Here is a 24577-nt window from a genome sequence, read left to right as displayed (position 1 = left end):
AGTTAACTTCTTACCCTATACAGTATCAAAATCTGACATTTATCTTGAATGGAAAACCAGTCATGTTTGATATACTAGGTAGGTCTCCCTCTAATAGGTCCTTCCTAAACATTGCAGGAATATGGGATTTTTCACTTTGCCTTTCCAGTTCAGCCTTATTCTCTGGTAGCACTTATCTCGCTAGCCTTAAATGTTGTTTCTCTTGGAGGTTGTAAACTCAGGTCTTTAATCTCCTGCTCTACAAAATTCAAAATCTGGCAAATGACTTGAGGAGACCTGTGGTATGAAAGTAACATGTCTCTCCCTCTAGCAGGACTTCGCCTGCTAACATTCTGCGTTTCTCGTCTATCCCAAGTCTCCTGCACTACAAGACTCGGCCAATATCTCATGGTAAAAATGAGCCATGCATTTAGAGCTCCTCTAAATGCTAGTATCTCTACATCTGCCCTCATGTTTGTCAAGGCTGCCAACGATTTCATTTTCTTTCATACCTAGTCCTGCAGAAAGGCCTCAAGAGTTTCTTTCTCCCAGTGAAGTCCTCCTGCTTGTACCAATGATGAATCTCAACCTGTACCCAGAATCAATATCTCCCGGGAAGAAAATTACCAGTAATCTCAGCTTATCTAGAAAGGGTTCTTTCTTCTTAAGAATTATAGTTAATAAAGAGCTTGATGATTCCACAGTCCTCCAATGTCCTTAAAAGTATGATTTTTGTATTTTATCCAGTGTTTTCTAGTTTTTGAGTGGGACAGATTTCTTGGGGGCTGCATACTGCATACAACCTAGAAGAGGTCCTTGATTTTGAAGAGTTTTTAAAAGAAAATGGAATACAATTGCAAAGCAGTTCCAAAAAAAAATGTTTCAAAAAGTTCTTTGAGAAGTGGCAGCTTTTAAATACATATGTAATTTTGAAGGAGAGAATATTCATTTATATTTTAAAATTCTGGAAGCTCAGTTTTAAAAGATTAATTACACTATATAATCACACATTGTCTTAGAAGTATTTTAACATTTTAGAAACATTAGAAAATTATTGATTAGGCTGGGCACGGTGGATCACGCCTGTAACCCCAGCACTTTGGAGGCCGAGGCAGGAGGATCACAAGGTCAAGAAATTGAGAACATCCTGGCTAACATGGTGAAACCCCATCTCTACTAAAAATACAAAAATTAGCTGGGCGTGGTGGTGCACGCCCATCCCAGCTACTCGGGAGGCTGAGGCAGGAGATTAGCTTGAACCCGGGAGGCGGAGGTTGCAGACAGCCAAGATCATGCCACTGCACTCCAGCCTGGTGACAGAGCAAGACTCGGTCTCAAAAAAAAAAAAAAAAAAAAAAAAAGAAAGAAAATTATTCATTAGAGATGAAATGTGTTATGGTTATACCAGTGATATTTATCTACGAGCAACTGTGTCATTTCAGGGAGGCTGCTACTTGACCCACTCTTATTTATTTCAGTATATCATAATTAAAGATGCTTTTCATTACCAGATATAAGTACACTTGATAATTACATCTTCAAAATACATTCTGAAATGTTGATCTCGGTTTTTTCTTACTTTCTGAAAAGATATACTTTACATGTATATTGTTTTACAGTTTATAGACCAATTTATAAATATTAAATTTTGTCATACTACAACAAAGATGTAAATGCTTCAATAACTTGCCTATAGATAATTCTTCCTACACTATGCCATCTTTCAGCTTTTTATCTCTATAATGCCATATTTACCTTGTTGCTATACTCAGCATTTTAAAGTCAATTAAAGAGCTCTAGGTAGGCTTGTCGCGGTGACTCATGCCTGTAATTCCAGTATTTTGAGAGGCCGAGGCGGGTGGATCACCTGAGGTCAGGAGTTTGAGACCAGCCTGGCCAACATGGCGAAACTGTGTCTCTACTAAAATACAAAAATTAGCCGGGCGTGGCGGCAGGCACCTGTAATCCCAGCTACTCTGGGAGCCCAGGAGGTGGAGGTTGCAGTGGGCCAAAATTGTGCCACTGCACTCCAGCCTGGGCGACAAGAACGAAACTCCATCTAAAAAAAAGTTGTGGGGAGGGGGCCAGGCGTGGTGGCTCATGCCTGTAATCCCAGCACTTTGGGAGGCCGAGGCGGGTGGATCACGAGGTCAGGAGTTCAAGACCAGCCTAGCCAACATAGTGAAACCCTGTCTGTACTAAAAATATAAAAATTAGCCGGGCGTGGTGGTGCGCACCCATAGTCCCAGCTACTTGGGAAGCTGAGGCAGGAGAACCGCTTGAACCCGGGAGGCGGAGGCTGCAGCAAGCCGAGATTGCCCCACTGCACACCAGAGCCCAGGCGACAGTGTGAGACGTCTCAAAAAAAAAAAAAAAAAAAAAAAACAAACAACAAATTGGGGGGAGGGCTCTAGCCGTGGAGTAAAAAATACACCACACAACTTTTTTTAAGATTAGCTATAATTCTGCATTTATCTGATTTCATATCATCCAAATTCCATGTAATCTCTATTTTATTTTCATTACAAAAAATTTCAAACATATACCTAAGTATGCAGAAAATTATAACAAACCCTCCATGTACCTTCATATCCCACATCAATAATTATCAATTCATGGTCAGTTTTATCTCATCTACACCCATATCCACTTCCTCTATTTCCACCCCTCTGCCCCAGACTTATTTTGAAAATAAAGCTCAGGCATCATACAACTTCTTTGTAAATATTTCAATATGTATATTTAAACAAGGATTCTTTCTAAACGCAAACACAATAATATCATTATACTTAAAAATAAATACTTCCTTAATATACAGTGTTCACATTTCCCTAACCCATAAACACTTATTTCCCTGGCTGCTACAAAGACACATATAATCAAATAGCAAAGCAGTGTCCTCTTCTGCCACTAGATGGTACTACTGCATGAATTTTAGACTTCAAGTAATCCGGTTGGAGGAGACCTACTTTTTGCTGTTTTTTGTTTTTTTTTTCAGACAGACCAGGTCTGGCTCTTTTGCCCAGGCTGGAGTACAATCTTCCCACCTCAGCCTTCCAAGTAGCTGGGACCACAGATGTACACCACACCTGGCTAATTTTTGTATTTTTTTGTAGAAACAGAGTCTTGCCATGTTGCCCAGGCTGGTCTCAAATTCCTGAGCTCAAACAATCCTTCTGCTTGGCCTCCCAAAGTGCTAGGATTATAGGTGTGAGCCACGGTGCCCAGCCTCCTTTTGCCTTTTTTGGGGGTAAAGAGATTAATGAACAGGAAACGTGATTCGAGTTTATATAAGGTATTACAAAGTCTAGCAAGTGATTTTGGGAGAAATAACCATTGTGTGGATTAATTTTAATCCACAGTAGGAAGTGCCAATGGTTTCAAAAGTGTCTACACAAAACAATATTCTAAGACAAAATAACTAGCTCATGGTTTATGCTCTTTCACAGCATAAAACCTTAAAAAGAGATATAATTTCATTATAGGGCTGTAATTGTTATGGTACCACATGTCCAATTCTAAGGAAATATGTTAATGGATTCACAAGATGTCTGTTGAAGCACATGCTGAGTAAAATAAAATTTATGGTTTCAGGTATATCTGAAGTGCCACTATTCCTGATGTATATAGGTTGAGCATTCTAAATCCGAAAATTTGAAGTCTGAAATGCTCCAAAGTCTTGAGCTTTCTGAGCACCAACATGACACTCAAAGGAAATGCTCAATGGAGCATTTCAGATTTTGGATTTTCGAATTAGGAATGCTCAAAAAGTATAATACAAGTATTTCAAAATCTGAAAAAATATAAAATCCAAAACACTTCTGGCCTGAAGCAATTTTGGGTAAGGGATACTCAACTTGTATTATACCACACATATACATGATCAACTAGATATTCCACTGTAGAAATTTGAGGGTGTGACTTCTATTGTCACTCTGAGAGACATTCCACTTCAGTGTGGAGATGGATCTAAGGGTAAGTTACATTGTCTCTCAAATATGAGTTTTGAATTGCTTAAGGAATTAAACAGAAACTTTAAAAAAGAGATCTCAGAGTTCTACACTACAAAACAGACATATGCTATCTAAATAGGCCTGCCAGGAGGAGTTCTCTGCGAAATATACCATACTAAAGTAGATGAAAGAATATTTTAATTCTGTATTTTAAAACTTTTAAAAACACATGCCAAGTATAACGATTTGAAATGTAATGTGTTGATCAATGTTAAAATACCAAACTACTCTTTTTTAACCTGTCAGGCAACTAATGCAAGTCTTTTTAGGTCACCCATAGTTTGTGGAAAGAACAAAATGTTTGTTTATAGTCTACCTTATTTCCCAAGGGATTTGAAGTAGGTATATTGGATGTCTGTCATTGCTGGGGACAGTTTTACCACAGAAGAGGCTAATGAGAGTAGAAAAGATTAATAGAGGGATGGAAAAAGAGAATAGGACACATGAGCAAAGGTTGAGCTGTGATGATACTGAATATAAAGGGTAAAAGAGAAGCAGAAACAGTTACCTCAGTGACACACAAAATCTGGAGAATAAGGGAAACCTTGAAATGCATAGGAAAAAAACTAGGACAGAATAGGAAATTAGTAAGGAATAAGAGTAGTGAACAGACAGGAAGAACTGGACCAGGAACTCAAATGTTAAAATAGCCAAGAGGCAGAAACAACACAAAGCAGGAAGATTTTTTTTTTATAAAGGAAGTAATTTTTTTTTTTTTTTTTGAGAACGGGGTCTTGCCGTATTGCCCAGGCAGGTCTCAAGCTCCTTGGCTCAAGCTATCCTCCTGCCTCTGCCTCACTAAGAGCTGGGATTACAGGCCTGAGCCACCACACCCGGTGGAAGTAATATTTTTGTTGATGATGTCCAATTCTATGAAGTTATTAAATTCAGTCAGAAGAGAATCTGCCTAAGTGGGAATTAAAATGGCTAAAGTTTTAACCTCAATTATTTTGAAACCAGAACATTTTCCCCACTATAGACTATTTTCGAACTTTTCTTGGAGGTGATCAGAACTTTTCAGTACTATTTGGCAAGCCAATTTTAGGGCTTGAAGGTGCCATGGAAATCATCTAGACTAGCGTGATGCCTGTACTTGCCAAATAAGACAACTTAAGTTCTGAAGAATATACAGAGGTCATACAGCTCAGTTTGTGGGAAAGCCAGGGATAGAACCAGGTACTGACTTTCAGTTCATGGGTCTTCCCAGTAGGGTATCCTGATTTTCTCGATCACCTATCATTGCAGCGCTTAAGGGGTGGCAAGATCTGAGGGAGTTGGGGAGGAAGGCTACACTTAATATTCAAGGCATATTCTAAAATCATGAGGCTACTTTCTATGAACTACACAGAAAACCTTGCCTCAGTATAGTGATGCTATATTTGGTCTCTTCTCTTTAATCTTAAAAAGAACTAAGAACTAACTAGCCATTGGAGTTTTACACTTATTTTCTTTATATGATTCACTGAATGAATTCAATATATCTTATTTAAAAATATAAATGCTAACTTTTGCAAGAAAGAGTTTACATATTATTGCTTAATTTAAAATACACTTTTAAGTAAAGTGTCTTACCTCAAGTTTACAAGAGGGAATACTGAATAAAAATGGATAAACTACAATTAAAAGTCACAGTCTTGATACCTTCATATTAGATGCCTCAGTTTCCAGTTTTGTAAGATGATTGGAATTATCTTCTAGCTCTTGTCGAAGATTTGAGTTCTCCATCTTCAGTGCCTCAACTTGCTTTAACAACTGATCATATGAAGCTGCAGCCATCCTTGGCTACCCTTGGACCTATAAGGTTAAAAAGGATTTTGAAATTCACTACTAAAAAATTTAGTGGCTGCTTGTTTTTAAAGAAAGGGGTAAAGGAAACAAAACTCTTAAGACGTTTAAGAAGAATTGTGTTAATATGCTAATTTTTAATCTCAAAACAATATTGTTCAAGTAGCAGCATCTAAGAGGATGAAACAGTGGAGTCTTAGTTCAAGACAAATGAAATTAAAATAGAAGAGAGAACTTTAGTTGTTTCTGAATACATTTGCCTTCTCACAGATGGATTAAACTTTCTATCAAGTAATAATTTCTTCAAGGTTTTAAAGATATTTTACCCATTCTTACAGGCAAAACTTAGGAAATATAATTATGATAAAAATTTATTTATATTAGTAATACTATTTTATTTCTGAATTTTATCTGATAGTCACAGAATTTTAGAGCCAGAATGGATTAATGAGATTACATATTCCATTTCACACTTTTCATTTGATAAAAGGCTAATCTTACACATCCTCCATGGTGAAATAGTTCTGAAGTTCTAAGATGTCATTAAAAGGCAATCATTTAACAAAATGGACATGAAGGAGAGCATTAAATGAAGACGTTAAGCCTTTTTGATAGGAAGATGGTAAATAAGAATTACTAACATAAAGTTCAATCACATTTATTCAAAATGTTGACTATAATAGCCCATGCTATGGCATATGTGGTCTTGGGATCTGCTGTGCTCAAACTGAGGCCAAAAGATACCTAAAGAGAATGGATGACTTTAGGAGTAGAGACTGTCAAAGAGAAATGAAGCAGAGTCTGGCAGTTATTATGACTGGGAAAGAAGAGGAGAGACAAAGAAGATACAAAAGATAGCCAGGTAAGAGGACTTTAGGAAGAATTATAGAATGCTAAGAGTTATATTAAGATTAACCAAGTAAGATTCAGGAGATCCACATTCTCTTTTTAGTTTAGGTCAAATCATTTTGGAATAAATAAAATCCTGTCTATCTTAATTATTTAATAGCTAAAAAGTATTAAGTATTTTGCACTTAAGCAATACTTAAACATCTTGACATTAAAAAAATGCCTCTGTAATATGAAATCCATTACACAGAATAAGGCAGACAGGTTGTAACACTGGCTAGTCATGACAATATTGGAGTTCAGCAATTGGAAGACTCTACCAAAGGAAATCAGGGGACTCATCTTAGATCTAGTTAGTTCTACAACGGCTAGAGTCAACAGTAAACCTGGTACAATCCAATGACATCTGAGGAGGAAGGGGAGTCCTGCAGGCAGGGATCACCTACAAAAGTCTTTGGTTGAAAAAAATTGAGTCTTGTGTGTTAAGTTCAGGCCTGGTCATGATTTAATCTTTGCCCTTTCATTTTAATTCATTTCACAATTTGTAAATGAACACTTACAATCTGCTTTAACATAACTCACAGTGATATTATTAGGATTAATAAAAAAGTATGCTAAAAAATAAAAGCACTATGTAAATGTAAGTTATATTATGAAAATATACATGTAACATAACCTCTTCAGTAAGATATAGGGTTCACCCATAGTTAAGACCCCTCCACTGACCAATGGACAAGGGGTGAAGAAGTAATGCAGCCAAAGGAGACATCTCAAAAATAAAGTAAAAATCCACAGGAGTGATCATTATTTTGTTTTACATCTTATTAACAAGCAGGTCTGAAAATACCCAGCACATTATAAACCATATGACAGAGGTAGGGATCTGACAGAATTTGAATAATGTGAACCTTAAAATTTCTCATTTCAAATAAAATTAACAGGTAATTTTACATCATAATAATAAAACAAAATAAGAGAAAAGGTAGTAACAGAGAAAAAAATGGGCACGCACAAGTTTACTGAGACACAGAAGTTATAACCTTAAACAACCACAAAAAGAGCCGGATGGGCAAGATGAGCAGAGACTGCTAAAAGTACCCTTTATTACAAGAATAAAAAAATCAACTCTTCAGATGAACAATTAAACTCTTAATCATCTTTTTTTCCCTTAACTCCAGAATCCCAATCATTAAAGTTCTTTCTGCTCTAGAAAGAATCTAATTTTATGGAAAAAATAACATGTTTCATGGAAGAATACCCAACCTTATATTGTTTTAGGATGCTGCAGCCATACCTCCCTAATCCAAAACTTGTGAAGTCATACAAAATTTGTGAAGTCATAAATTTACTTTGGAATGCCTTTTTTGCAATTACAAGAATTGCATACCAAATATATCTTTAAAACATTTTTCAAATTTGAAACTTGTGTGATCACATTACAGCTGCCACACACCATGAAATGGGGAAAACCTCCCAATCTTTCACTTTACTGAGAGCATGCAAACCTCTCAATTTGTTTTTCTGCAGTTAAGATGACCACTAAAGACACGCTGCACCTTGTAAGTGTGGGGTAGGGGAGAAGAAAGCACAAGGACTATTATCTAGACTTTTATTCAGATGTTCATTAGAAAACAAATTTACAAGTAATGTAAGAAATTAAAGCAAGGAAGCAAAAAATTTCAGGCTGGCAAAAGATAATCAGAATTAAATGTGGAGGATTATTATTTTCAGAAGTTTGAGATCACTTCTTTTTTACATTAATGGAGCTGCTTTTATTGTTTTGTTTTCATGGAAAAACAAAGATATATTTTCCAGCATTTTTAGATGAAATGAAATGAGGAAAATATGAGTAAGAAGGGAGGAAAGCAAAAGAATCATAAAAGATGACTCTGCTCAACTCTATGCAAACAAATTTGAAAACCCGAAATAATTTACTGGAAGATATAATCTATCAAAACTGATCCCAAAAGAGATGAAAAATATAATTTACAATGAAAAAGTCACTATTAGAAAATTAATTATATCATTTAACATAATAGATATGGGAAAAAATCATATGTTCATGCCAAAGATGAGGAAAAGACACTTTACAAATTTAATACCCATTCTTGTTGAAAATACTGAATAAAAAAGAACATTTCTTTAACATCATCTATCAGCCCCAAGGCCAACAGCACACTTAATGTGGAAACACTGGATATAGTCCTACAGTCAGGGTACCATTCTATTAGTCATAATATTAGTCAACACAAATTAATGAATAAAATTAGAAAAAAATTAGAAAGGGAACATTATTCACAGATAACACAATTATATACCTGGAATATACAAAAGCATAGATGGAATATTATTATAATAATATAATTTGGTAATACAGTGTAGTACAAAATATACAGAAATCATTCCTTTATAGGGGAGAGAAACCAGACAGAAGATAAATGAAAGAAAAGATCCCATTTACAATAAAAAATGAAAATATCTGGGCATAAACTACAAAAAGAGTCCAAAACATATATGAGAAAGATAGAAAAGTAGACTTCAACAAATGGAAAGACGTATCTTATTCTGGTATACCAAGATTCAGCAACATAAAAATGCCATTTCTCCCTAAGCTAACTTATAAATTTTACAGTCCCAGTAAAAATACTATATAAAGTTTTTGTTTATTTTCTGCAGCTAGACATTTAAAAAATTGAAAATATGAAACAAGAGCAGGGAGTAAACAACATATTAAAATATTGTACAAAGCCTTTATAATTAAAACCATATAAATGTAGTTAACTATATTGTACCAATAGATTAGTTTTTTTGTTTTGATAATTGTAGTACGGATATATAAGATGTTAATCATCTGAGGAATCTGTAAAAGGTATATAGAAACTCTCTGTACTATTTTTCCAACTCTTCTGTAAGTCCAAAGTTATTTAAAATTAAAAGTTTTTTAAAAAGCTACAATACCAGTACATGAATAGATCAACCACGAGAACACAATGTTTAAAATCCAGAAGTAAATATATACAAATTCAGTATATGATTAACGTAGCATCTCAATACTTGTAAAAAGATGGAATTTAAAGTGGTGCTGGGAAATAGGACAGCCATGAGGAAAAAGAAAAAACTGCATCTATTCCTCATACAACACACTAGGATAACTTGCAAAAAGGAACAGAGATTTAAATGTTTGAAAAACATTTCATTGCTTATGAGGGCAGACTTTTATTTTTTTAAGTAAAGATATTTAAATTGTGTACACCCTCTTCAAAGGATGGTATGGAACATTTTAATTTTAATTTGTTTAATGGGTGTAAGACACACAGACGGCCAAGTAGAGTTCTCTAAAGTAATGATGTCCGTTACTAGACTAGGAGTAATAAAGGAGATTCTTAGGGTACTTCAAACAAATGGGAAAGTTTCTATTTGCTATAAAAGCACAACTACGTTAAAATAAATAATGCACATCTGTACAGTGAAATACTACATTGGTATTAAGAAGAATGAGGCTGATGTAAAAATGAGGTTGATGAAAAACAAAACAAACAAACATAAAAAACAGGCAAAAGCCAAGAAAAAAAAAAAGAATGCTCATCACTAATGTCTTATGTGGTCCCTCCTGTTCCAGTAAAAATAAAGGAGTGCATAAGGATAAAAAATATCATTTAAAGAACATACAAAAATACAGTCACTGCTTATAGAATCAAGGTATGGTGTCTGGTGGTAAGCCTTCCTTTTTATTACATACCCTTTGAAGAGTTTGAAAAGCAAAGCATTGGCCAGGTGGCGGTGGCTCATGCTTGTAATCCCAGCACTTTGTGAGGCTGAAGCGGGCGGATCACTTGAGGTCAGGAGTTCAAGACCAGTCTGGCCAACATGGTGAAACCCCATCTCTACTAAAATACAAAAATTAGCCAGGCGTGGTGGCATATGCCTGTAATCTCAGCTACTTGGGAGGCTAAGGTGAGAGACTAGCTTGAACCCGGGAGGTGGAGGATGCAGTGAGCCGAGATCGTGCCACTGCACTCCAGCCAGGGAGACAGAGCAAGACTCCATCTCAAAAAAAAAAAAAAAAACAAAAAAAAAAGAGAAAAAGAAAACCATCCAAAAGTTGGATTAAAAAAAAAAAACTAAGTATGATTAGAGAGAGGAAAAAGAAAACAACCTCCAACATATTAAAGATTCTAGGGAGGGGGAATTGATTCAAGAAGCAACAGAAAAACCTTAATAGTTCTACAACTATTAAAAAATTGGACCAGGTGTGGTGGCTCATGCCTGTAATCCCAGCACTTTGGGAGGCCATGGCGGGTGGATCACAAGGTCAGGAGATCGAGACCATCTGGCCAACATGGTGAAACCCCATCTCTACTAAAAATACAAAAATTAGCTGGGCATGGTGGCATGTGCCTGTAGTCCCAGGGCCTCAGGAGGCTGAGGCAGGTGAATCGCTTGAACCCGGGAGGTGGAGGTTGTTGCAGTAAGCCAAGATCGCGCCACTGCACTCCAGCCTGGGTGACAGAGCAAGACTCCATCTCAAAAAAAAAAAAAAAAAAAAAATTGGAGCAGTAAGTATTAATATCTTTCCCCTCCTCCTCCAAATCCTTCAAAATACCGTATCTGAATGGTTTTACAAACACCTTCTACCAAACTTTTAAGGAACAAATCATTCCAATCTTATACAAATGCTTCTAAGGATGGAAGAATAGCAAATATTTTCCAATGTACTCCATGAAGCCAATCTAACCATGACATACAGGTCAAAGATTGTGTGAAAAAGAATAATCATAAGCTAATATTTACAAATGTTGATTTGAAAAATCTAAACGAGATTATCAGGAAGCAGAATACAATAGCATACAGTAAAGAAACTACAGCAGAACAAAGCTGAGTTTATTCCAGGAATGCGAGTAGAGTGCAATATAAGATCATTTATATGTGTCACTCGCTACATTAAAATACTAAAGAAAAACCATCTTAGACAAAGAAAAAACTTTCCATAAAAACCTGGAAATAGGAGGGAAACTGTCAGAGCTAAAGCAAACTTCATTCTTTTTTTTCTGAGACAGGGTTTTACTCTGTCACCTAGGCTTACCGCAGCCTTGACCTCCCTGGCTCAAGTCTCAAGTAACCCTCCTGCTTCACCCTCTAGAGTAACTAGGACTACAGACACAAGCCCACATGCCCAGCTAATTTTGTAAACCTCATTCTTTTTTTTTTTGTAAATAGATGGAGTCTTGCTCTGTTGCCCAGGCTGGAGTGCAGTGGCATAATCTGGGCTCACTGTAACCTCCCAGGTTCAAGCAATTCTCATCCCTCAGCCTCCCGAGTAGCTGGGATTACAGAGATGGGGTTTTACCTTGTTGGCCAGGCTGGTCTCAAACTCCTGACCTCATGTGATCCGCCCGCCTCCACCTCCCAAACTGCTGGGATTACAGGCGCTCCACACCCAGCTATAAACTTCATTCTTAATAGTGAAATGTTACAGACATTCTCTTTAAAATCAGGAATAAGATGTCTACTATCCACACTTCCAGTCAACATAATCCTGGAAGTCCTAATTCACACAGTAAAATTTAAAAAAGAGAAAGTGTAATCATTGGAAAGAAACAAAATAGAAAAATCTTAGAAATATAAAAATTTTATGCTTGCCAGATACAAAATCAATAATATACAAAAAAGTTTTAAATTCCAAGCAGAATTCACCTCATCCCTTTTAATTCTTTTCTCTTTAACAACCCTTTTCTATTTCTCTTTCTCTTCCCTACTAAGGCCTCATTAGGTGGTGATATTCAGTTTTCTGTTTGCCATATTCTTTCCCCATACTTTCCTTTGCTTACATTCTGTAAATAGCTACATAACACTGGCTAGACCTATCCAAGCCCATAACACGTGTGGGCAGGTCTCAAGATGCCCATCCCAATGACCAGGAGCAGGGGTTGGCAAGCATTTTCTGTAAGGGCCAGATAATAAATATTATAAGGCTTTGTGAGTCGTATGATTTCTGTTGCAACTACTTGACTTTGTAGCTGTAGCACAAAAGCAGCCCCAAACACATAAATAGATGGGCATGCCCATGCTCTAATAAAATTTAATTTACAAAAACAGGTGGTCTAAAGCATAATTTCCTAATTTGGGTTTCAAACACCCCAAGGTAACCCAAATAATTTCAAAGGCCATTGAGAAATTCCTAATACTAAAATTAGTATTTTACTTTTAAATACTAAATTTCCAACCTGCCATGTTGGAAAGAACAGAGAACTAGAAGTCTTAGAATCCTTGATTTCTTTTCAGTGATCCATTTTAATTCCCACGATTTCTTCATCTTCCAGAAATTTGTTACAATGTCAATTTGAATGTCTCCTACTCTTTATGGCATTGTAAGCTCACATCTTTATTTTGTTTTTACTATCACTTTAATGGGGTCTTAGGCGAAAGAGGTGATAAATTTGGGAGATTAATTCACTAGCTTGAATAAGAAATTTTACTTTACATTTAGATCTTTAATTCATAAGGCATTTTTATTGTTGTGTATGGCGTGTAGTGGTCTAACTTCATTGTGTTTCATATGGATAACTGAAAGTAGTAATAAACAGTGCAATTACATCAGCACTATTAAACAAACCATTTCTTTTCCACTGAATGGAAATGTATTTCTTATACGCTCAATTCTCATACTTAGAATTGTAACTATATTTATATTAATTTGAGACAGGCTCACATTTCCATACTAAGTCTTACTATATCTCATGAATAATTTAGGCTCTGCAATCAAATTTTCCAGGGTTTTTCCCCCTCAAGAAAAAGGTCCTATGCCTCTATATCTTTCATATCAAATTTATCCCTGGGCTTTTGGCTATTTGAGTTGCTGTGAATGACCACCACCACCCCACATCGAATACTGCTAATGGCCAGGTGTGGTGGCTCATGCCTGTAATCCAAGCACTATGGAAGGCTGGGGCTGGAGGATCACTTGAGTGAGACCAGCTTGGGTAATGTAGTGTGACCCCTTCTCTTAATAAAAGAAAGAAAAACAAATATTGCTAGTATATATAAAAGCTACTAATTCTATTTAACTCATAACCCTTGTGTGGCCACCTTATCAAATGATTCTATGAATTCTAACAGGGTTTCCAGTGGATTTTCTGGGTATGCAATCATATAATCTGTAAGTGATGATACTTGTGACTCTTCTTTCCTGCATTTGTACCTCACTTCTTTAACACGTTTTATTGTTAGCTTGAAACTTTAAAATGTCGAATAAACTATCTTATTCACGATTTTAATAAGAATGGCATATTATTTCACTATTTAATATGCTTACTCTTAGATTTCAGTAAATTTTTTTAACATGTTTAGGCATTTTCCTTTGAGTTTAAAGTTTTTGTTAGTAGTGGTTGCTGAACGTAAATAGCACTTTCTTGTATAATCATATCGTTTTTCTTTTAATTTCTTGATGCAGTAAGTTATAAGATTTTTGAATGTTGACCTATCCTCCATTCCTGAAATAAACCCCAGTTGTTCATGTTTTATTCTTTTACGAGCCTGTTGATTTTTCCATATTTCACTTAGAATTTTTAAAGAGAAAATGTATAGTTTTAAATTTTTATAGTATTTTGAAATAAGGTTTTCAATTAAGCTTATGCTATCTCATCTTTTTATATGGTCTGGAATAGTTTGAATAGTGTCTATTCTTTGAAAGTCAGCTAGAATTCAAATCAGAAGGTGCCTTTTTTCTTTTTTCTTATCAAAGTGACGGATACTCAAAAGAGGTGCCATTTTAGAGCTAAGATTTTTTTAAAGTATTTTAAAGTTTCTTCTGTGGTTTACTCTTTTCATGCTTTCTCCATCTTGTATTAATTTTATTCATTAATAGTTCACTAGTAAACTACTTCTTTCCTCTAGTTTTTCAAATGTATTGTCAGAGTTGTATATATTCTGTCATTTAAAAATTCTTTATCTGAAGGTATCTTTTCTCACTGATGTTCTGTTTGTCTTTTATTCCTTTAAACTTTCTAGGGTTTCATTTATTTTATTGGTGTTTACCAAAACAAACAAAAACATCAACATATCCTTTCCACTACTTTATTTTCTATTTTATCAATTTCTTTATCTTTACTAATTATATCCTCTTATTTTCCTTTGGTTTACTTTGTTATTTTTAATAGTTATTTAAAGTGAAAGGCTGGCGTGGTGGCTCACGCGTGTAATCTCCACACTCTGGGAGGCAGGTCAGGAGTCTGAGACCAGCCTAGCCAACATGGTGAAATCCTGCCTCTACTAACAATACAAAAATTAGCTGGGCGTGGTGGCACCCGCCTGTAGTCCCAGCTATGGTGTGCGGTGGAGGGGTCACTGAGACAGGAGAATTGCTTGAGGTGGAGGTTGCCGTGAGCCGAGACTGCGACACTGCACTCCAGCCTGGGCGAAAGAGTGAGACTCTGTCTCAAATAATAATAATAATAATAATAATAATAATAATAATAATAATAATAATAATAATAAAGTGAATATTAATTCATTTATTTCCTTACTTCACTTAAACATTCACTTATTCGTTTCTTCCTTAATAATATAAATTTTAAGGACATCAATTTTTCTCTTAGTACAGCCTTATCTACCTTCCACAGGTTTTAGTATGAAGTGTTCCCCTCTTTATTTCTAGATAACTCATGATTTCCATCTTGATTTCCTCTTTGATCTAGGGGATACTTCAAAGATCTGTCTCAATTGTTAGGTATATAAGGCTTTTTGAGTCATCTTTTTATTGTCATTGATACATTGTTTATTAGATTAATGGAAGACTATTGCTTATAAAATTGTTACCATCTGAAAATTTTTAAAGGTTTGCCTTGTAGTCAAGAACATGACTAATTTTCATAAAAATTTTACTAAAAATGTTTTAAAAGGAAAAGTATATAAAGTTCTATAACTGTTTGACTACAGCATATTATTTAAATCCTATATATGCCCTTATTTTTTATGTATTTGATATGTGAAATTCAGAAAGCCTGATATCTATTTAGTACTTACAATATCCCATGTACTGTAAATGCTTTCTATATATTAACTCATTTAATCCTCACAACCACCTATGAGGTAGGTGTTACTCATTTTTGAGTTAAAAAAAAATGGAACTCCAAAACAGTAGATAACTTTCCTAAGAACACATATCAAGAGCCTATGCCAGAATTCAAATCTGTATTTGTTTTTAATGCTCATGCTCTCAAAGACTGTATAACTTCTGTCTGGTGTTCACAATCTATTATATCTGATAACAGTCTACCTTCAAAACTTATTTCCTATTAAGTTCCAAGATAACCTTCCTCAAGTAAGTCTCTCCTCACTTTCCTCTACAAACTATTTCTTACCTTTATATTTTTGTTTATACCTCCTCCCCTTTCTGAATACCACATCCTTTTTTCCTCTGATGTTATAATATATCCTCATCCTTTAAGGCCCAGCTCAGTTTCTTACACAAAACCTTCCTGATGTCTCTAGGCAATAATGAATCTTCCTGCTGGCTGAACAGTAAATACTATACAATTTGGCCTAACTTCTCAAATTATTCCATTTTACCTTGGGGTGTTTTGTCTTCCCAGCTGAAGCATAAATATCTTGAAGACAAGGTCTATATCTAATACTTAGCTTTTGTAATTCCCAAAATGCTTTACTCAGCGACAGCCACATAAAGGACAAATATACATGTAAGAATGAACAGAAAGGGTGCATTATCAGCCACAGAGGGCAGACAACAGAAAGAGAGGGCACAAGTTCAGAGAATGTCCAAGATGACTTTTCCATAAAAAAAGTAAGACAATATGCCTTGTTATCCACAAGGTACCATATTTAGGTATCTTATTATTCACAAGGTACCAAGTATTAAGGGAGTGTTATGGGTTGAACTGTGTTTCATAAAAAGATATGTTATAGGTGTGAGCACAGTGGTTCACACCTGTAATCCCAGCACTCTGGGAGGCTGAGGTGGGAGGATCACTTGTAGACAGGAGTTCGAGACCAGCCTGTGCAATACAGTGAGACTCTCTCCTTATGAAAAAAAATTAAAAATTAGCCAGCTGTGGTGGCACATGTTTGTAATCCTAGCTACTTGGGAGGCTCAGTTGGGAGGACTGCTTGAGCCGAGAAGCTACTCTAGCCTGCGCAACGGAGGGAAACAAACAAACAAACAAACAAACAAACTAAAAAACACCAAAAAATGTCATGTCAAATGTGACCTTATTTGAGGACAGAGTCTTCATAAATGGATCAAGTTTGAGATGAGGTCATACTGGACTAGAGTGGGCCCTAAGTTCAATGACTGGTAAGACAATGACAGATCAAGTTTCAACAAAGCACCCACAGAACTGGTGTTATAACAAGTCTAAAAGATACAAAGAGAAATTTAATAAGGCTGTGTTGCTTTAACGTTTCTCAGTTTCTATTACAGACTATGTCAGAAGTAGCTGATACACTGATATAAATTAAGTGATGATAAAATCAAGCATCTAATTGAACAATGAATATCTGCTTACCATCTTGGTGATCATTATATATTATACTATGCTTTAAATAAACTTGGTAAACGAAAATCTGAATTTACCAAAAGAAAGTAATACGCATTCGCAAAAGTAAAAATAACTAAAAAAATCCTTCGGCTTAAAAAAATGGAGAACCAGATGAGTATGCCTGTGTATGGCCCCACAAAGATGGCCAAATCCTAGTCCCCAAAACTTATGAATGTGTTACCTTATGTGGCTAAAGGAACTTTGCAGATGTGATTAAGTTAAAGATCTTGAAGCCGATTTTCCTGGATTATCTGGGTGGACCCAATGTAATCACAAAAGTTCTTTTAAGAAGGAGGCAGAAGGGTCAGAGAAGAATATGTGACAAGAGCAGCAGAGGGTCAGATTCAGAGAGAGATTTAGAATGCTGCTGGCAATGAAGATGGAGAAAGAGGCCATGAGACAAGGAATGCAAGAAGCTGAAGAAAAGCAAGAAAATGGATTCTTCAATAGAATCTCTAGAGGAAACGCAGAGCCACTGATATCTTGATTTTGGTCCAGTGAAAACCGTGTCTGATCTCCAGGACTGCAAGATAATACATTTGTGTTCTCTTAAACCACTAAGTTTGTGTTAATTTGTTACAACAGCAATAGGAAACAATGCCCTATAATCCAGTGATCCCTCTCCTAGGGATAAATCCAGTGAAACTGTTTCACTGGTCGATGTAATGATCTTAAAATATATCATAAATTCTTTGACCCTACTCCTTTAAGAGGTGGATCCTAATTCCTCTCTTTGGTGGGCTGGACTTAGTGACTCACATCTAATAAAGAGAATACAGCAGAAGCGATGGTGTGTGGCTTCTGAGTCTAGGTCATAAATGGCCTTTCTGTTAGAATCATTGAGGGAAGGCAGCTACTATGTCATGAAGACATTCAAGCAGCCCCATGGAAAGGCCCATGTGACAAGGAACTGAGGTCTCTTGCCAATAGCCAATGAAAAACTGAGACTATGTGAGTTAGCCATCTTGGAAGAAGATCTGTCAGTCTAGTCAAGCCCTTCAGATGACTGTATCTGTGACTGACATCGTGACTGCAACTTCATAAGAGATCCTGCCTGAGTCAGACCATCCAACTAAGACATTCCTGAATTCCTGCCCCACAGAAACTGTTTAAGCCACTAAGTTTTGGTACAATTTGTTATACAGAAATACATAAATAACATAGTCCCTAAGGAGATATGTATAAGAATGTATATCATAAAGGTGTTTGTGGTTAACGGGATTTGGAGAAAACTTACGGCCTTCACTGGAGGAACAGTGATAGGTACTATAGAATACTATAGAGCAGAGTTAGCATCACAAACTAGATGGACATAAAGTAAAATGGATAGATCTTAAAAACAGTATTGAGTTAATAATGTTCAAAAATTATGTAAATTAAAAACACAGGTTTGAGTACACACAAAAAAAGTAAAACCCAAGCAGACACTTGCACACCCACATTCATAGCAGCATTATTCATGACAGACAAAAGGTGGAAACAACCTGAAGTGTCCACTGACAGACGAATGAACAAAATGTGGCATATACATGTAATGGAACATCATTTAGACTTAAAAAGGAAAGAAATTCTGACACGTGGCTACAGTATGGATGAACCTTTGAGAAATTATGCTAAGTGAAATAAGCCAGGTGCAAAAGAATAAATATTAAATGGTTTTTCTTATTAGAGGTTCCTAGAATAGTCAAATTCTTTGAGACAAAAAGTGGAGTGGTGGTTGCCAAGGGTTGGGGGGAGGGGAAAAGGGCATGTTAGTGTTTAATGTGCACAGAGTTTTAATTAGGGAAGATTAAAAATTTCTAGAGATGGGTGGTGGTGATGGTTGCACAACAATGTGAATGAACTTAATGCCACAGAACTGTACAATTAAAAGTGCTTAAGATGGTAAATTTTATGTATATTTATCACAATAAAATTTTTAAAAAAAACTCATTAACTGTAAAAAAAACGGACTCACAAAATGATGCTATTTCTCAAGAATTTATGCATATTAAACACACAAGAAGAGTGGGAGCAGGGTGTGAGAATAAAGGGGAGAAGGCTTACCTTGTATCAACTGATGATGTATGATTTGATTTACAAAGTCAACTTTTGAGAACATACCTATTCACTTAATGTTCTCATTGTACATTCAAGACACTTAATACTTCAAAAGTAATTTAGTTTTCAAAAATTCTCTGTGACTCTAAGCAGATTTTATGAAAAAGCAGTGTTTCAAAGAGCAATCCATCATATTCTTCTAAATTAGAGGATATCTTAGATTACATAAACCTTTAAATATCCTAGGAGTAGCCAAAGCAGTGTTTAACTTGTAATGAAATTTCACATAATTCTACCATGAGTTTTGTTAGAGATTAGTTTATGTGTCATATTTGACTCCAGCATCTTTCACAGATGATATTTAGAAGGTATCCTAATAAATATGTAGTGAATATATTTCCTAAACTATTACCCATCTTTTCTGAACCATAATACTCTATCCCATTTTATGTGCTGCATAGGTAGGTTTCAGATTCTAATACAAGAAAAAGGGGAGAAAGGAGATCAAAATTGAAGAGAACATTTAAACATATACAAGTATAAAAGATTGGTTAAATTTCATAAAATGAGATTGGTTAAATTTCATAAAATGAGTAACAGTTTATAAAACAGACAAAAATGGTAAAATCTACAGAGCAATTAATGCCAATGGAAAAACTTCATGGTGGCTCACACCTGTAAATCCCGGCACTTTGGGAGGCTGAGGTGGGAGGATCATTTGAGCTCAGGAGTTCGAGACCACCCTGGGCAACATGGCGAAACTCCATCTCAACAAAAAATATAAAAATTAGCTGTGCACGGTGGTACGCGCCTGTAGTCCCTGCTACCTGGAGGGCTGAAGTGGGAGCATCACTTGAGCTTGGGAGGTTGAAGCTGCAGTGAGCCATGTTTGCTACTGCACGCCAGCCTGGGTTGACAAAGTGAGACCCTGTCTCAAAAAAAAAAAAAAAGAAAAAAAAAAGAAAAACTTCAATAGCTTAAATTCAGTTCATAAAACATTTATGAATATTTAATTTTAAATTCCTTAGACAGCACAATTCAGGCCATATCAGAGCAGTGAATAATTTCAAAGACCACTAAAGCCAATAGGTCAGTCACAGATTAGATATACAAGAGGAATGAAATAAACTTCAGTTCTTTATTTCTTAATTCAGAAAAACATCTCAATCTAACACTGTTCTACTTAGATGTGTTCATATGATTAATAAGACGATCTTTAAAAAGTTGTTTACGAATGTCATTATGAAAACTGCTGCTTCTCCATTTGCTTAGTCACCAGGTATTTTTTAAAGCATTCTTACATTGTAGATGAAAATCCACAACCAAGTAGGATTGCCTTTTCATTTTTTGAATAATTTGTCAGTGACTTACACTGTTTTTCAAATTACCTCTGTTATATACTATTTTGTATGTATGTAATAAAACGCATTATAGTTTTATAGAATTAGAATAAAATAGAAGACTTAAGTTCTTTACATTGTTATACAATATTTGACCTTGGATAAAGTCACAACATACTTGAATAGGAGTCTCTAACATTTAAAATAAAAATAATGCTACACTGAGCTGTCAAAATGGTAAAAGAAGGTAATTTATGTAAAAATAATAGTTTTATAGACTCTCAAACACTATGCTAATGGAATTCAAAGAACTGAGTAATATTAGCTGTTAAATGTCATTTGGAATTTTAATGTGACATCTTTAGTTCTAGCCATAGTTTCCATCAGATTTTAAAAAAGAGACTCTAAGTACTTTTTTTTGAGATAGGGTCTTGCTTGGTTGCCCAGGCTGGTCTTGAACGCCAAGGCTCAAGTGATCCTCCTGCCTCAGCTTCCCTCAGCCTCCTGTTTAGCTGGTATTACAGGCATGGGCCACCACGCCCGGCTCCTAAGTACTATTAACCCTGATATCCATGATCAAGTAATTCTTAAAGCAGAAATAATTTTTTACAGAACTATTTAAATTTATCAGTGAAAAACTTATGTAGTCTTATTTATCTAAGCCAGCCAAATTCTGTATTATCTTGAAAATATTACTGAAACAATATAATAGGTCATCTTAAGACTTTCTATTACATAAACATTATTTAAGAGACACTGTCACTGACCCTGGAGGGCTTTACAAAGCCACTGCCATCCTTGTTCAGGGAGTGGGGAGGTGTGGCAGGCTGGCTACTATAAATATGCATAAAGATAGGCTTTTACATTTAGGCAAAGGAAAAAAAAGCTCAATGAAAAACACTTTATATCAAGAGTATATCTCACGAGTATTCACTAAACAGAAATACATATAGAAGAAAAGCCATGTTGCTTTAATTTAAAATATTTGCACACTGAATAAATATCTTAAATACTTATTCAGTGTTATCTAAAAGCAACCAAAGAGAAATATAAAATTACTTAACTATAGGTCTTAAATATTAGGCCTAGAAAAATTTGTTCACCATAATTTTTGACAAAGTAATTTACATTGTAAAGTGGTTTGCTCTTGAATGACCTAATTAATGGCATAAAAGCTTCACTAACAAAGGAAAAGATCCACTGTTTCATACATAATTTATTAAGATTTCCTATAGGATTTATGTTAAATCAAAGAATTTGAGCATCACTTTCGTGATGTAGAATCGAAGTGTCCAATACATTCCAATGACAAAACATTCATAGACTGACATTTTTCCTACTTTAAAAAACAGTAATTTTTTTTCTGCTGTTCAGGCTGCATTTATAAACTATGGCTTCTTGTAAATGGGCTTCTACCCCCAGCATTTGCTGCAAGGTTTCTTATTCCTCTGCAGTTGTCTTTTCAGCCTAACAGAGGGAGAAAAAGCACTGCTGCAGTCGTCCGCAAAAAGCCACTACCACTGCATTTTGTAACTAACAAAGACACTGGTATCTGTTTGCCACCCTGTTCACAGGGAGTTTACTTAGATGTTTTACAAAAGCAGGCACACTACTGGTGACCAGTATTTCACCAACCAACACCACCACTCACGCTCTGCAGTACCTGCCTCCTCTTTCTCTCATCCCCAGTAGCTCTTTCCACTAGATTCACATCAGCCATCTGCAGCGGTTTTGTCTCCTCTCTCTTTTGGCCACCACTGCATGTGTCCTTGTCGCCAGGGAGGAAAAGAAGCCTTTCAGTGGGGTAGAGCTTTTGCTCCTCGCCATGAATATGCTCCATTCTTTGTTGTCCTCTACCCGTTTCCTTAGATACTGTTATTCCACTCTGTCAAATGGCATTATAAAAACAAAAACCCCTTCTAGCTTCAAAAACAGCTTTTCTCAGCAGACTCCCCTTAACACTTCTACCCCTCCCCCTTCTTCCTCTTCTGTCAAAAACCCTGGATCCGAAGTACAGGAAATCCATCTCCAGTGCTGCAGTGGGGGGCGGGGGGACGACGCCCCTGCCTCCTCGTTTGGCATGCTGCAGTGGACCCCGTGCCAAGGAAAGGCCATCGGTTTAAGACAGTGCGAGGGAAAACCGCCTTCCCCCTCCCCCCGCAGCAAGCCTGGCCATGGTGGCTCCAGCACCTACCCCATTTCCGAGTCCGGCAGCACCTCCATTCTGTCTCCAGTGACACCCTGGCGGGCTGCACCAATACAGCCACATGTCGGTCACGTGCGCCCACACCCAGCCAATCGGCGGGCTCCCGACGGGGATGGGGAGCGCCCTGGTCCGCATCCAGCGGATTACACAGCTGCTTCTCTCTCCGCTTCCCGACCCGCACTCCGCAGAGGGGCAAAGGGCCCCGCCCAACCGCACAGCCTGCCTAGCCCTAGCCCCGTACCCCTCGGGGGTATGCCTTCGCGGCCCCAGTCCCCAGCAAGCAAGGAAGTTGATGGCAGTTGACACGCATAGTAAAGAGTCGGGGGAGGTCCGCAGGGCAGAGGGATTAGCACAAGATGCTGGAGGTGGGAGGGAGAGTAATAAACTACATCTCGATTGCTATGATTTTTGCAGCACAGAGAAACAATAATATTAAATGTATTACAATGAATAATTTTACATTACAAGTCACTGAGTCGTCAGAGTGATGACTTGTTAGATAGATCACTCGAATAATATTTGAATTAAAAATAGTTACCAGAAAAGCTATGCTAGCAGCTTAGTAGTGGAGATCAGAACTCTGGAAGTCTGGGTTGCCTGGGTTGAAGCTTTACTCCTGTCACTCTAGCTCTGCAACTTTAGTTACTTAACCTCTCAGTGTTTCAATTTCCTGCTGTATAAAACGGGAACAGAACTACAGAATAGAGGAGTTAATATATATGAAGTATTTAGAGCAGTCCCTGACACATACATAGAAGTGCTGTTAGCTACTACAAATCTGAGGCTTTAATGTAGTATTTTAATGCAAATTCTACATTGCATTTAAATCGAACCAGGTGATGCTTAAATTCCCAATTTTATGAGGTTGAAGGACAAAATCCAAACTGTCAAGAATATATAAAGTTAAACTTAAATTCTGGTTCAAATGGGGGGGAACCAGTTTCTATTATCTATTTAAAATTTAAAAGGATACTATACTTCAAGTTTTGTTTGTTTGTTTTTTGAGATAGAGTCTTGCTCTGTCACCAGGCTGGAGTGCAGTGGTGCAATCTCCGCTCACTGCAACCTCCACCTCCCGGGTTCAAGCGATTCTCCTGCCTCAGCCTCCCAAGTAGCTGGGACTACAGGCACGTGCCATGATGCCCAGCTAAATTTTGTATTTTTAGTAGAGACGGGGTTTCACCATGCTGGCCAGGATGGTCTCAATCTGCTGACCTTGTGATCCACCCACCTCGGTCCCTCAAAGTGCTGGGATTACATGCGTGAAGCACTGTGCCCGGCCTAAACTTAAAGTTTTTAAATGAAGCATATTATAATCGTTTCTTAATTTTCAAATAGTATGAAAAGAAGCAAGCTATTAAATAGCATATTTGAGGCAATTCCATTTGATTAAAAAATGTATATATTAGAAAAGGAATAGACACACAACAAAATGTCCGTAGGGGTTATCCCTGGAAAGTGAGATTATGGAGCTATTTCTGCTGTCCTTTCGTGCTTTGTTTTTTTTCTCTTTCATTAGTCCCTGTGTTACAATGCCTGATATACAGCAAATACACCCTAAATATTTATTTAATTAACAAGTGAGTTATTTCCACACTGATGGCATACTACTGTTCTATTAAAAGTTTAAATATATTTAGAAACAATTTCTCTTCATATTTGAAATAAATAAAGCATGTAAATCAATTTGATTCTATCCTAAATAACTCTATTATGAGAATGACTTCGTTTTACAAAAGGCTTTCAAAATCCTCTTACTGAAAGCACATGATTCACTGCACAGGACTTATTTACAAGTCAGTTTTTGTGACA

At 36.4% G+C, this 24577-nt stretch overlaps 1 protein-coding gene across 13 annotated transcripts in view; it reads right to left on the bottom strand.

The window, feature by feature from the left end:
• Positions 1 to 24577, bottom strand: part of APC (APC regulator of WNT signaling pathway) — a 139709-nt gene that overhangs the window by 86476 nt on the left and 28656 nt on the right. For 4 of the 13 annotated variants that reach the window (XM_019027316.4, XM_004042351.5, XM_055387561.2 and 1 more), the window contains exons 1-2: positions 22223 to 22310; positions 5634 to 5786 (exon numbers count right to left, since the gene is read on the bottom strand). The exons of 3 other annotated variants lie outside the window; for them this stretch is intronic. In XM_019027316.4, coding sequence (XP_018882861.1) covers positions 5634 to 5768 — 135 coding nt within the window. In that variant the 5' untranslated portion in view covers positions 5769 to 5786; positions 22223 to 22310. Of the gene's footprint in view, positions 1 to 5633; positions 5787 to 22222; positions 22445 to 22753; positions 22836 to 24577 lie in introns of those variants that run through there. 6 more of the 13 variants (XM_055387557.2, XM_055387559.2, XM_063706708.1 and 3 more) reach the window with 3 other exon arrangements.

The sequence above is a fragment of the Gorilla gorilla genome, chromosome 4 (genome assembly GCF_029281585.2).
Source record: "Gorilla gorilla gorilla isolate KB3781 chromosome 4, NHGRI_mGorGor1-v2.1_pri, whole genome shotgun sequence".
Taxonomy (NCBI): Eukaryota; Metazoa; Chordata; class Mammalia; order Primates; family Hominidae; genus Gorilla; species Gorilla gorilla.
This window is presented reverse-complemented; position numbering and strand designations above follow the sequence as displayed.